At 41.2% G+C, this 12,819-nt stretch overlaps 1 protein-coding gene across 1 annotated transcript; it reads left to right on the top strand.

Annotated features, from left to right (window-relative positions):
• Positions 1-2,889: 2,889 nt before the first annotated feature.
• Positions 2,890-11,400, top strand: LOC142496169 (hemagglutinin/amebocyte aggregation factor-like). The gene is made up of 5 exons (XM_075602646.1): positions 2,890-3,019; positions 6,356-6,455; positions 7,374-7,562; positions 9,765-9,917; positions 11,207-11,400. Exons 1-5 carry the CDS (start codon positions 2,953-2,955, stop codon positions 11,292-11,294), a joined length of 597 nt encoding a protein of 198 aa, XP_075458761.1. The 5' UTR covers positions 2,890-2,952; the 3' UTR covers positions 11,295-11,400.
• The last annotated feature ends 1,419 nt before the right edge of the window (positions 11,401-12,819 follow it).

Genomic DNA, 12,819 nt, shown 5'->3' with positions numbered 1-12,819 from the left:
TCTGGCCGTGCCTGATGTGGAGGCTCCAGCTTGTGCAGAACAATGAAGCTCGAATGCTGAGACTTGTTCCTCGGTTTAAGCATATTACTCCCATCCTGCACTGGCTTCCAGGGATCTTCAGGGTTCGATTCAAGTTGGCCGTTATGTCCTTTAAAACCTGGCAAGGCCAAGGACCTGCCTATCTTCAGTCTCTTCTGATGTCTCGGAGAGATACTGGGTATGATCTCAGGTCCTCCTACCTCTCTGTGCCAAGGGTACTGCACCCTACGCTGGGTGGGCCTTCTCATGTGCAGCTTCAGAGGTCTGGAACTGGCTATCGCCAGAGCTCAGGTGCATATTGGCTTTACCACTGTTTTGGGCTCAATGTAAAAATAAAATAAAAGATGATGATTAGACCCTGAATTGGGAATGAGGGGTGTTTGCTCAGCTGCCAAATATCTACAGACACAGTCGACAAAAGATCTCTCAACCCCTCTCTCCTATTTCTCTCCCCTTCTCACAATTCCTTTTTCTCCTTCTCCTTCCCCACATATATTTCTCTCCCCCCACTCACTGTCCTTCTCTTTCCCCCTCCTCTCTCACCCTTCCCCCCTCTCTAACTATTCCCCTCCGTCACCACTCTATGTCTCTATCCCCCATCTCTTACTCTTCCATCTCTATATCATTCCTCTCTTTCTCACTTTCCTCCCTCTTTCTCTCTCTCACTCACTCACTCACTCTTCCTACCTTTCACTCTTACCCCTCACTCTTCCCCACTCTCACTCCCTCTTTCTCTCCCACCCTCTCCCTCGTACAAACCTTCTCTTGTTCACTCTTACCCTTTGTCTTACTCAGCCCCCTCACTCTCCATCTCTTCTCTCACTCTCTACCCCTCCTTTCTCTCCCCCTCCTCTCTCATAATCACCCCTCCTCCTCTCTCTCACTCGATCCCCCTTCCTCTCTCATAATCCCCACTCCTCTCTCTCACTCAATCAACCCCTCCTCTCTATCTCCCTCCTCTCTCATCAATCCCTCAGTTCTCCTCTCTCACTCAATCCCCCCAACTCTCTCATAATCCCCCCTCCTCTCTCTCACTCAATCAACCCCTCCTCTCTATCTCCCTCCTCTCTCATCAATCCCTCTGTCCTCCTATCTCTCACTCAATCCCACCTCCTCTTTCATTAACCCCCTCCTCTCTCTCACTCAATCAATCAACCCCTCCTCTCTATCTCCCTCCTCTCTCATCAATCCCTCCATCCTCCTCTCTCTCACTCAATTTCCCCTCCACTCTCTCTCCCTCCCTCCTCTCTCCTCCTCTCTCACTCAATACCACCTTCTCTCTCTCCCTTCATTTCCCCCCTCCTTCCACACCACCTATTTCCTCCCCCCTTCTTCCTCTCACTCCCTCCCCTCTATCCCTCCTCCTCTCACTCCCTCCTCTCACCCCTCCTCCTACTCCTCCCTCGCTCTAATCCTAAATCTCTCTCCCCCTTTTCATTTTCCCCATCTCCTACCTTTCTCCCCCACTTCTACCTCTCCCCCCTCCTACCTCCCTCTTCCCCTCTCTCTCCCCTCCTCTCCCCCCTCGGAGGGGAGGAGGGTTCCCGTGGGCAGATGTTGACGTTTTATGTGAGGGTCCACTACACACAGAGGTCTGTTTATCCATCAACCTGAACATTTAATCTTTTTTTGATAATATTTTAGTATGTTCAATCATAGTATTAGCAATTAGGCTTCAATGGGAGATTTACATTGGTATCAAAGGCAACGAGAGGCTTTTTATACTGGTATGGACACCTCTCGTTTACCCCTGATGAAGCCATCATAGAAACAGAGAAACGCGTTGGGCGACTGTAAGAAATGTGTGCATAGGTATGCAAATGGAGACAATTTTAGGGTAAAATTAATATAAGGCTTTATTGTCTGTTCCTTTAAATAGCACAGCAAACACAAATATACAAAAACAACAAAATAACAAACCCCTATCCCTTTGTAAGGGCTAACTTACTTTCCCATAACCTATCTGCAGGACTGGAGGGATATTCCCATTACCAGCCTATCACCCCCTTTTCTCAGGAGGTACCTTAAGCAGGTGGCCCTCCATGTCAGTCTCTGGCAGGTTCTCGGGACCTCTGTGCCCAGAAAATATAGGTCTCTGGGTGTCTGGATGTCTTGATCTCAGCACAGCCTTTGTGCTCAAGACAGTGTCTGTGTGCAGGCTTCTCTGCTCTCCTTCTGTCAGCCCAAATGTGAGCCAAGGAATCTCTTTCCTTTTTCTCACAGTGATAATCACCCAGGTTGAGCCTGTGTGCAAAAAACCAGCTCTCTGCTGGATTTAGAGGCAGTTTCTTCAACAGAGATAAGTCCCTGTTACAGCGCCCTTTTGGATACGGGTTATAGCGGTGACGTCACACGCCAAACAGGTCGGTCAGGTACTTTCAGTGACTCTCTGAGATGTAAACGTCGGAGCAAACATGGTGGCAAACACCAGCTGGAGTCAGAGACGGGCACCCCGAGGACCCCCAGCTATGCATCTAGGAAACAGAGTGTGAGTTCAAACTCTATATATTTTAATGTTGTTAGTATATATTACATTTTGCATATGTTCTTGGGCATTCTTTGCTCTTCTTAACAGATTATATATATATTTTATATACAGTATGTGTGTGTGACCTCGACTAACACTTACACATATACCTCTGCACCTTAACGTTACTGCTCCACTTATCTAATTGGAAAACACAACCCTTAACTAGAAGACGAGATATCCTTACATTGTGCAAATATTATGGCTGGCAATTGATACGGTAAATAAGTGAATGTTATTAGCAGGGCGGCTGGTTATTATATTAGGGGCAGGCACTTGGGTTGGGCTATAAAACCCCCGGGAATGTGGGACTGAAGTGCTAGATAGAGACATTAAACAGGCTTCAGAACCTCTCCAAGATCCAGACTTCCCACAGTACTGTTGTCATGAAGGTGATGCTGGTTCTGTTACTGGGTCTCACTGCAGCACTACCTGAGAATGCTTCGGGAGATGGTAACTTTGGTCTTGCTCTGTGATTGCTGTAACTTAAGGTGTCTGTCACTTCTGCGCTTATCTCTGTCTCTATATCGTTATATGCTGCTCTAGCTGCACCTGAGGCTCTTACACCAAGAGGTTTCTTAGATCCCTAACAACTGATTAATAGCAAAAGAACATAGCTCTCTGTATACTGCACTCTCTCATACACTAGATTTGTAATGATAGATTTATCAATATTTAACCATTATTAGGTATATTTTTAAATATAATCAGGATATTTAATAAGACACAAACATGTAGGTGATAATGTTATATACAGTGAATTGCACAAATAAAAATGTGATTGAACCGAGGAAAATTGAAATTGTGATGTCTCTTTATTTATAGACGTTGGTATATTGTGCATACTGTATAACTATCTGAGCTATTTTTACTAAGGCTGCTATCCTCAAGATAATCTAATATCTAATTAAATGTACAGATGAGAACAGAGATGGTAGTAATCTACTATCATCTATTTGAGACAGTGTACATACTGTAATATATATATATATATTTACAATTATCTATGTGGAAATCTATGTTGGACTATATTCAAGTATTAGCTTAATCAGTAATATTTAAGCATTTATAGTCCAGTGTGTATTATATTATGTTTCACTCTATAGCTTTTAAATAGATATTTAGCACTTTATGCTTATATAGGGTTAATGTAGAGCTTTTATTTACACTGCAGTATCTGGAGGGCTCAGTTAGAGTATAGAAAATTATTCAGCAATTGCTAGAGATGTGTTTACATTATATCACCAAGTAACTGTGAATCATTACTATTGCAACTGTTACTTCATATAGTTACAGTATGTTTTGTTTGTTCTTATGTGGTCTGGTTAGTATATTACTAGATGGTAGTCCTCTATTAGCTGATTCTGGCCTTGAATAGTTAATAAAACGAAGATAAATAAGCCCTGCGCTGCTATTTTAGTATATTGTAGGCTGTTAGGTATTGCACAAGTATTTAAGCATTTGCTACTTTGCTTCTTATTCTCTGTTGTGAGCAAAGCTGAGCGGAGGAGCTAGTAGAATGTTAGTACGCCTCAGAATCACATGCTACTGACGTAATGATGTCAGGACCGCGACCGACGCACATTTCGCGTCATATGATGCTTTCTCACAGGTCCCTAACAATTGTGTCCATATTTAACCCTTTCACTTCCATAAGGACCAGCCACTCATTGTATAGCAAATGCATTTCTGGCCCCTGTTGCAGGAAATGGGGTACGAGCCCCTTTAAAAACAAAATACAATTTCTCCATTGACAGAGAGCTCACATAACTCAAAAGGAAAAATTGTAAAATGCACCAAGGGAAAGCGGATTTAAAACACGGATTTTGGGTTTGTGTTAAAATCTCACAATTCTGGAATAAGCAAGTTCCGTTTGTGAATAAAACTCTCATGGGTAGATTTGAAAAATCGTATCTTGTGTTATTATTTGGGAATTTTGAAAAACAAAAAGATAAAGCGAATAAGCAATCATTCCCTAAATTAGCGATAGTAACAGTGACCGTGGCAAAAATATCTTATATTAAGGAATTGGTTAACACCGAAAGCGCCTAACATAAGAGAAATGAATGTGGATTATGTTATATGATCAAAGAGATGCAATAAAAGATCTAGAGAAAGGAGTAACAAAGTTATATAATAAATGGGAGAATGATTTGAACTTCTTTTGACAACGCAAAAAGAATAGGTAATAAAGGTGTTTGTGGGATTAAGGTGGTTTCTATTAAATCACATGATAAAGTAGACGAGGTGTATATACAAGTATGGAAGAATAATATTTTCACATTATTTCTATGTATAGCTATAACCAGGGGTTTGTTTTCCAAAGCTATAGGAAGAGTCATGTTTTGTGTTTCATTGCGCTATGGGTTGAATGAAATTGTGTGTGTGTGTGTGTGTGTGTGTGCAGAATACATTTTTCCCCTTCAAACTTTCTTTAATGCTGAAACTGTAATTTCTTTCTTTAGCTGGGCCCCTTATCTTATCTATTAAACACCCCATGTAGAGTCAGAGAGAGAGAGAGAGAGATGTACTGGCTGTCAGCCTTGAGAAAGATGAGGTAGCTTAGCACATGAGTTTTCTTTTTGTTTAATCTGCTAAAATATGTTGCAAAATGTATTACCAAGTAACTGCGAGAAAAACAAGATAAAGAAAAGTATGATGTCCTATGAAGTAATAAGTGCTGACACTGTGATATTATGTATGCCCGCCCCTTCTTCTGGTATAAGATAGCTTACTTAGAGCCTATAGTTCAGTTCATTTATGTTAGATCAGACGCATGTCTTGATGTTTATGTTGCAAGCAGCCGCTGCAATAAAGTTTTGGAACAGATTATTTTTGTCTAAAAAGAATGTGTGGGACTGAGTTTTTCCACGACACAAGCAATAACATGAATAAGGGTGCTCAGGCAGTCATGAAGGGGTTAAGATAGGAACTGATAGGATAATTATTCACAATGTTATATAATGGATATTGTTACATTTACTGACAGCAAAATGAACACTGCTTTTCTGCTTCTGTACGTGTCTATGTATTATTTAATTTTGTATAATTTAATGTTTGGTAAAACAGTTGTTAGATATGAAGATAGACATATACTTAATGTTGTAGCTGCTTATATGGAAACGGTATATGATGTAAACATTTTGTTATAAAATATAAAGTAAAATAATATCCTTTTTTGAATTTTTTTTATATAACCAATATTTCTCTGAAATACAGTATATGACAGGTACAGGATTTGACAGTGAAGTGAATATTAGGGAAGTATGTGATAGAGGAAAATGAAGCGTAAATGTCCTTTATAATAGAATAATATGTTCTTTAATTTGGGATTTGACGGCACTGACACTTTACAACAATCACCTCTCTGCTATACTTAGTCCACATAGACTTACTAACATGAGCTACTTACTATACCACATACTCCTAATATACGCTATTACCCTCTGCTACACATAATGCACATATATATACCTCAATCAGTAACACCTGCTCTGCCTCACCTTCAGTAATACGCCTTCACTCACTATTGTTACTCTCTCTGCCAGACACATTGCTCTTTCATTTATTAGTGTTCTCTCTGGTGCAGACTTGAATACCTACATTACTATCACCCATCTCTTTGGTATTTTAGTATATTTTAATGAAATTTCTCTCCTTCCAGTTAGTATTACATCACTATTCCTAATAATCTCATAATCGGCATATGAAGTTTCTTGGTAATCTCTAAACAAAAATATATATATTAATAATAATAAAATTAGACTTTATAACATCTATTCTTTGTAGTTTTTTTAGGAAGCATAAAAGTAAGAACATGGAACAACAACTACAACCAGCCTCTTAATTTCTTGTGTTCAGGACATCAAAGCATCGGCTTAATCATAAGGTAACAGTGTTCCCATGTGATAGTGGGATTCAGTGTTCATGAGCGTCAGAGTAACTGTGTTGGTTCTGGGGAATACTAGATAATTTAGCAGGAAGGGGCACATTTTGATGGACCAGCATGAGAGCTTGTTATAGATATAGCTCATTCATCAGCTCTCACGACATCACTTGCAGATAGACAGCTCCTTCTGACAGCAAAGGGTTTGTTTTGTGTTGCATTGGTACATAAAGGCAGAGATCTGTCTGGATCCAGTAGTAGGAATTTTTATTACTAATGGGTATGAATGACAATGAGAGCCACTAGACAACTGGGAATTCCATGTAGCAGCAGGGCAGCCGACAGCGGGAGAGAGCTGGGACTACTGTCCTGGGCTTGTGAGTGAGGGGGCCCGAGTACCCTGCCAGCGACCCAAACATGTGCCAGTTCTACAGAGGCATCTTTCAGAGGGGGGCTGGTGGAACTGACAGGTACCTCTGTGATCACCCTCTGACTAGCACCTCTGAAAGCCTTTCTGGAAGGCCTCCAGCAGGGCCCCACCATCCCCCAAAGCTGCAGCTTAGCACACTCTGTTTCCACCTCTGTCATGGCCCTACCTACCCCCAGGCCCATACCTCATTCTCTTCCCTCCCCCACCCAGGTACATAACTACCCCCCCTCCCCCCATGGCACATAACTACCCCCCCCACAGGACAATGAGAATGTACAATCTGTATCATATTCTACTTTTGAATGTAAAATAAATCTGTAATTATAAATGTAGAATTTTTATTTATTCTAATGCACAATATTAATTTTTGTACGTTAATTGTATGAGAGGGGAGGGGCGTTAGGCTTAATATTCACCTATGGCATATAATACCTTTGTACTGACCCTGGATACTAAACACTTGCCATGACATCATCTTTATGTTCCCCTAGTGAGCATCAGAATAGCTACAAGGACCGAGTCTGGGAATTTGGCTGCAAAAACACCTTCAGCGCACTTTCATTATGCTACTGGACCGATTACGTTAATGACTTTGATGAAAAGTTTAACTTCACGTGTCCGTTTGCCACGGTCATAAGTGGCATGGACAGTTACTATGATAACGAAAAGGAGGACAGGAGGTAAAGACACATGCTAGAGAACCCTTCATTTTAATGTAATTGGCTTCCTTAGAAAAATGAAATCCCCCGTAAAGTCACTTATGTATTTATTTGTTTGCAGTTAAAATGAATGTTTCTAATTTTGTTCTTCCCTGTGTTATTCTAATCTGAGCTGTTACTTACTGTTCTTCTATCTCTTTGGCGAATGATGGCTGCATAATTAATTTGCACAACACAAGAAACAATAGATTAGCATTGTACCTTTTATATACAAGCGTATACAGTGTTGAGGAGAAAGTTAGTCTTTCTTCCTTCCAAATATGCTCCCTCCCATTTTCATTCTTCTATTGATTTTATTCAAAAAGTGTCCATTGCTGGCCAAGGCAGACACAGCTATCAACTTTGTCAAGTTGTATTCCAATATATATGTGTAACCCTCCTGGCCCGGCATCCTAATGAGTTTAAGTGCCTCATTCACTGGCTTACTCAGTCTCTATTACCTTGTCAGGGTGCTGGATTCATGCAGGTCGGGCGTTGGTAATGCAATGATGAGCGCCAAGAACTTTATTCATACTAACAGCAGTTTTATTTATCATAGTCGATAAAGGCTCAATCACAATACATATGTTACATCTGGTGTAGTCTCTTTAGTGTTTATTATTAGTGCTTTCTGTATTCTCTTCCTTAGCTGCACCCAATCTCGGCCCGCTAGGGAGGTGTTAAGGATTGACTCCTTATGGGTTACCTAATTGATCCCTCTACTCAGGTACGGAATGCCATCTCATGACTTTCTGGGTGAGAGTCAGCTATGGACCCTCTGATTGGCTGATCCAGCTATACATCGGGGCTGCAGCTTGGGAACATATTCTAGGCAAAGTCTTCCTCTATCTGAATCACGGGAGACATTACTGGGGATGCTATCTGGGTAGGGCACTGTTGTTAACTATAAAATAATAAAGGGGATCTTACCCTATGTCCTTGGATACAGAATCATATTCTGAACATATAAACACTATTCACAGTGAAATTTCTCCTCTGTGACTCCTCCAGGGAGCTGCCTTCCAGAAACATCTCTCTCACTATATATATCCTATGATGACATCACTATCACCATGCAGAAGTGGCTGGGGCTATTATTCTGCCTAATCACCCAGCACCAAGTGATGGGGAAAGGGGCGTTACTCTGTGTGGGTGCACATAGTTAAGCCCCATAAGCCATAGAAATGCCTATGGGGGTTGCATGTATATGTATATATATAATATTATGAAGAAACATGGCAATCTTTCAAGGGAACCTTCCACTATGCTGAAAGAAATAATTACCATCGTTGGACACAAATAGTACTTGACTGCTGTCCAAAAGACATCAACAGACAAATAACATCCAAAAGTACGATGTTAGGATGCCATCAGAAAGTTTGTTGGATAAACATGGAGAAGAGAGCCTTGCAACCGCAATACATGGAAGATCATTTGTATGCAGATCAACAATGGCTGAAGAAGAATGTGTGCATATAAATATTGTGATGCCCACTCCACGTTGCAGTCTCTTTTGGTCCCAATTTAAGGCAGGAGTCATCCCGGCTTCAGCGCGGCCTTACGTCCTTTCCTTCCTAGGGGAGCTTGGCCCTACCTGAGCTCAGAGAACTCTCCTCTGTAAGTCCACTGTCAAAGACAGGACAGCCTCCGCTTCATCACGGTCTGTACCAGCTTCCACATCTGTGGACGATGCTTCTCTGTCCCCTTCTCTGGGACTGCAGTCCCTCTCAATGGCAGCTCTCTGGCAAGGCAGCACTCTGTAGTCACGTCCTAACTATTAAAACTCCATAAGCAATCAGGAGTTCAGCCTTCTCAATTTAGACAGCAGCTGAATTAGCTATACTATGGAAGATTAGCTATCTGTGAGCTGGAAATGTCCCATAGCTGCCCTATTCCAGCACCTAGACGACCGTGATGGTATCACAATATGTATTAGTATCTCATTGACAACTCTTTCATATGAAATGTTTATCTCAACATTTTACACAGCTGTACCTTTAACCAAGGATTCCTGTTTGATTTTTGCCTTGCCATCAGACACTGCAGAATATTGGTTTCCTACTGGTCAATATGTCAGATAATCATCAGGAGCCTCCCTCATGATAGGGACATTTGGGACAGTGTGGTTAGGTTTCTGGGTGATGTTGGGTTGGTAGCTCTTCAAATGACTGTCTTCTTCTCCAGGTGGAAGTATTACTGCTGCAACGGGGAGGATCCAGTCAATCATAAGTGCCAGTGGAGCAAATACGTCACTGGTTCTGATGCTAACCTTAGCTGGCAAGCGCCCATTAATTACTACCTTGTAGGAACATCCAGTTACCATGATAGAAGCAATGGGTAAGTATTTGTCTCCTGCAAGAGGAATCCCTTTTGGACGTGAATGTATTTGTACTCTTTCAGTTTTATTTCTTAAAAAGCCTTTACTTTTGTTGTTGTCATCTTGATTTACATAGTAATAGCACCGGCCCACACTGCTCATCAAAATCTGACACTAATATGTTTGTAAGGAACTGGGTTTAAGACACGTTGTCTAGGGATCAAACAGACACTCCTTACAGTAATTATGGAATGATTAGGAAATACTCATTGGGAATGGATCCATGCTTGTTCCTACATCTATCTTTTATACAAAGCTGAATTATTTGTATTAGATCATGTATCAATTATTTGTATTTACTTAAAGCACCAGTCTGTGCTGCCTATTTCTTTTAGTTTTTTTTTTAGATTACCTGAACTAGAGCCGATTTACTGCTCGGTCGCCATGGTCAGCCTTGAACTTGCGGCCACCGGGAAGCTGGAACGTCATCAAGAGATGACATTGTGGCTTTCAATTGGTGGCCTTGGTGCCATATACAGTATATGTCGCTTTTGGTATCACACACAGTACAAGAAAAGTACAAATATGCCAGGAAAGTTGCGGTCTCCAGAGAGACCTAAAGATCAGGAAACAGTACAGGGGGAATTCCCCAAGATCGGGTACAATAAAATATATTTATAAATACATACACAAAAAAAATGGGGACTGTTGCTTTAACCTTTTCAGTGCCAGGGGTCTTGCGGCACGATTGACACCCACCCAACTTCTGGGTCATGTGATTGCACCGGGAGCTATCACATGCTGCAACTTGCCCCGGATGCTGGAAATGTAATTTGGCGGGCGCCACTTCTAATTTTGATGGGGTTAGCTGGTCCGCCACACTAGTCAATGAGCAAGTGCCGATAACGTACCTGGTAAGTTATAGGGGCCTCTGGCACGCCAGGACCCATGGCATACAAGGTAAGGTATAAGAGCACTGTAAGGGTTCCATACAAAACCCATACAAAACACTGCCTACAGGTGTTACCCCGGCTCATAGCAGTATACCGTGGCTGAGGAGGGGTGGAGATCCAGCCACAGTCGGCACATTGTTGGTATTATTCAGAAATCAGAACCGCTGCAAATGGGGATTGTGAGAAATTCAATCAGGTTACAGGTGAATGTAAAGATACAAATAGAAAGAAATTGAAGTTAGCTGCAGGTTTATAGTTCTTCCAGGTTTTTGCACTATTGTTCTGATTGTTCATTTTATTTTGAAGATATCCCAGTCTGCGGCAGTCACTGTAATTACATTTTCTTTGTCCCGCAGGGACAGACATTGGAGATACCAGTACTGTGCCAAAGATAAACCAAGAGAAATCGTCCCCCGGAGCGATACGCAGTTTGCCGATACATAATCTGACCAGTGATTGTGCATATGATATTTGTGCTTTGGATGCTATTGTGCCACTAATTGCAAATTAAACATTCAGATTCTCCTATAATAAATGATGGAATCAGAAAGTGTTGTTGTTTATTGTGACGAAGTTACATAGAAACATAGAATTCCACAGCAGGTAAGAACTAGTGATGTAAAGTCAGTTTTATAGCATTTTAAATTGTGGAGATTTTTAAATTTTCTACATGTTCGCCCATCACTAAAAAAAAAACCCCACGTGGCCCACTCAGTCTGCCCATTATCCAAGCTGCTGTGAAACCTCAGACCTTGTTTTATCCTTGGTTTTCTTACATATTTAGGACAGCCTGGTGTAAATCCCAAAGCATATATCAATATGGCTTTCCAAGGAGGTGGCAGGTATTGAAAATCTAAAAAGACAGTTTTAAGAAAATGCAAAAATACTCAATGAGAGCAGGATAGAGAACTATATCAGGGTAGGCAGAAGGAAGCTAAGAAAATAATCAGATGTGCTTTGGCCCAAACAGAAGAGACAATAGCTCAGTCAGTAAAGAACGGGGGCAAATCCTATTTTTATATACTTTATATAAATAAAAGGAGAAAAATGAACGTGGACGATTTTATCAGGTAGTTCTGATTAGGTAGTCCTCAATAGGTAACTCATTGGTCCATTAAGGATGCAGTGAGAAAAAAATACCAGACTAACAAAACATATAACATAAATACTAGGGAAATTGTGGGAGGACGAAAGAAAACCTCTCCTAGTTCAGCTACTGTGGCGGCCGCCTTTATCCTCGTGCGGCCATATCGGCGCAACTCTGAAAACTGCGGGCAGATGCAGTATTTGATACGGTATTTTCTGGTATTTTAAGCCGCGGCCGCCTTTTTCCTAGTGCATTGTATTAGCGCTGTCTCGGCATGAATGTGGCATGAACGCAGTGAAGTGCGTAGCATTCGGAAAAAATACCAAAACAAAATCGGAGATGTTGGAGAATAAAAGGGGCTGTGACAGTAATAGTGTGGACAGCAATTACCAACTGGTTCTAGAACTCTTAAAATTTGTGCTTCAAAAGAACTATTTTTGGTTTAACAATAAAATTTATCATCAAGAACAGGGTACGGCTATGGGTGCCACCTGCGCTCCAATGTACGCAAACCTCTATTTAGGCTGGTGGGTGGATACGATAGTGTTTAATGACAATCTATTACACTGCACACAATATGTCGATCTGTGGTCTAGATATATAGATGATATAATGATTTTGTGGAATAAAACCATGCTCAGCTTCCTTGATCTAACTATTGAACGAGATGACCAGGGCCTTCTACAGACAACTATCTATTGAAAAGAAACTTCCACAAGCAGCATATTGAGGGCAAATAGCCATCACCCTAGCTCTCTAATTTGTGGCATCCCTGTAGGACAGTTTTTGTGTATTTGTAGGAACTATTCGTCAATAACAGATTTTGAAAAGTAAGCTTTTGAACTCACAAACCGGTTCCAACAAAGGGGCTACAGTAATAAA

This window comes from Ascaphus truei, chromosome 5 (genome assembly GCF_040206685.1).
Source record: "Ascaphus truei isolate aAscTru1 chromosome 5, aAscTru1.hap1, whole genome shotgun sequence".
Classification (NCBI taxonomy): Eukaryota; Metazoa; Chordata; class Amphibia; order Anura; family Ascaphidae; genus Ascaphus; species Ascaphus truei.
The sequence above is the reverse complement of the archived record's forward strand: the minus strand, read 5'-3'. Positions and strand labels throughout refer to the sequence as shown.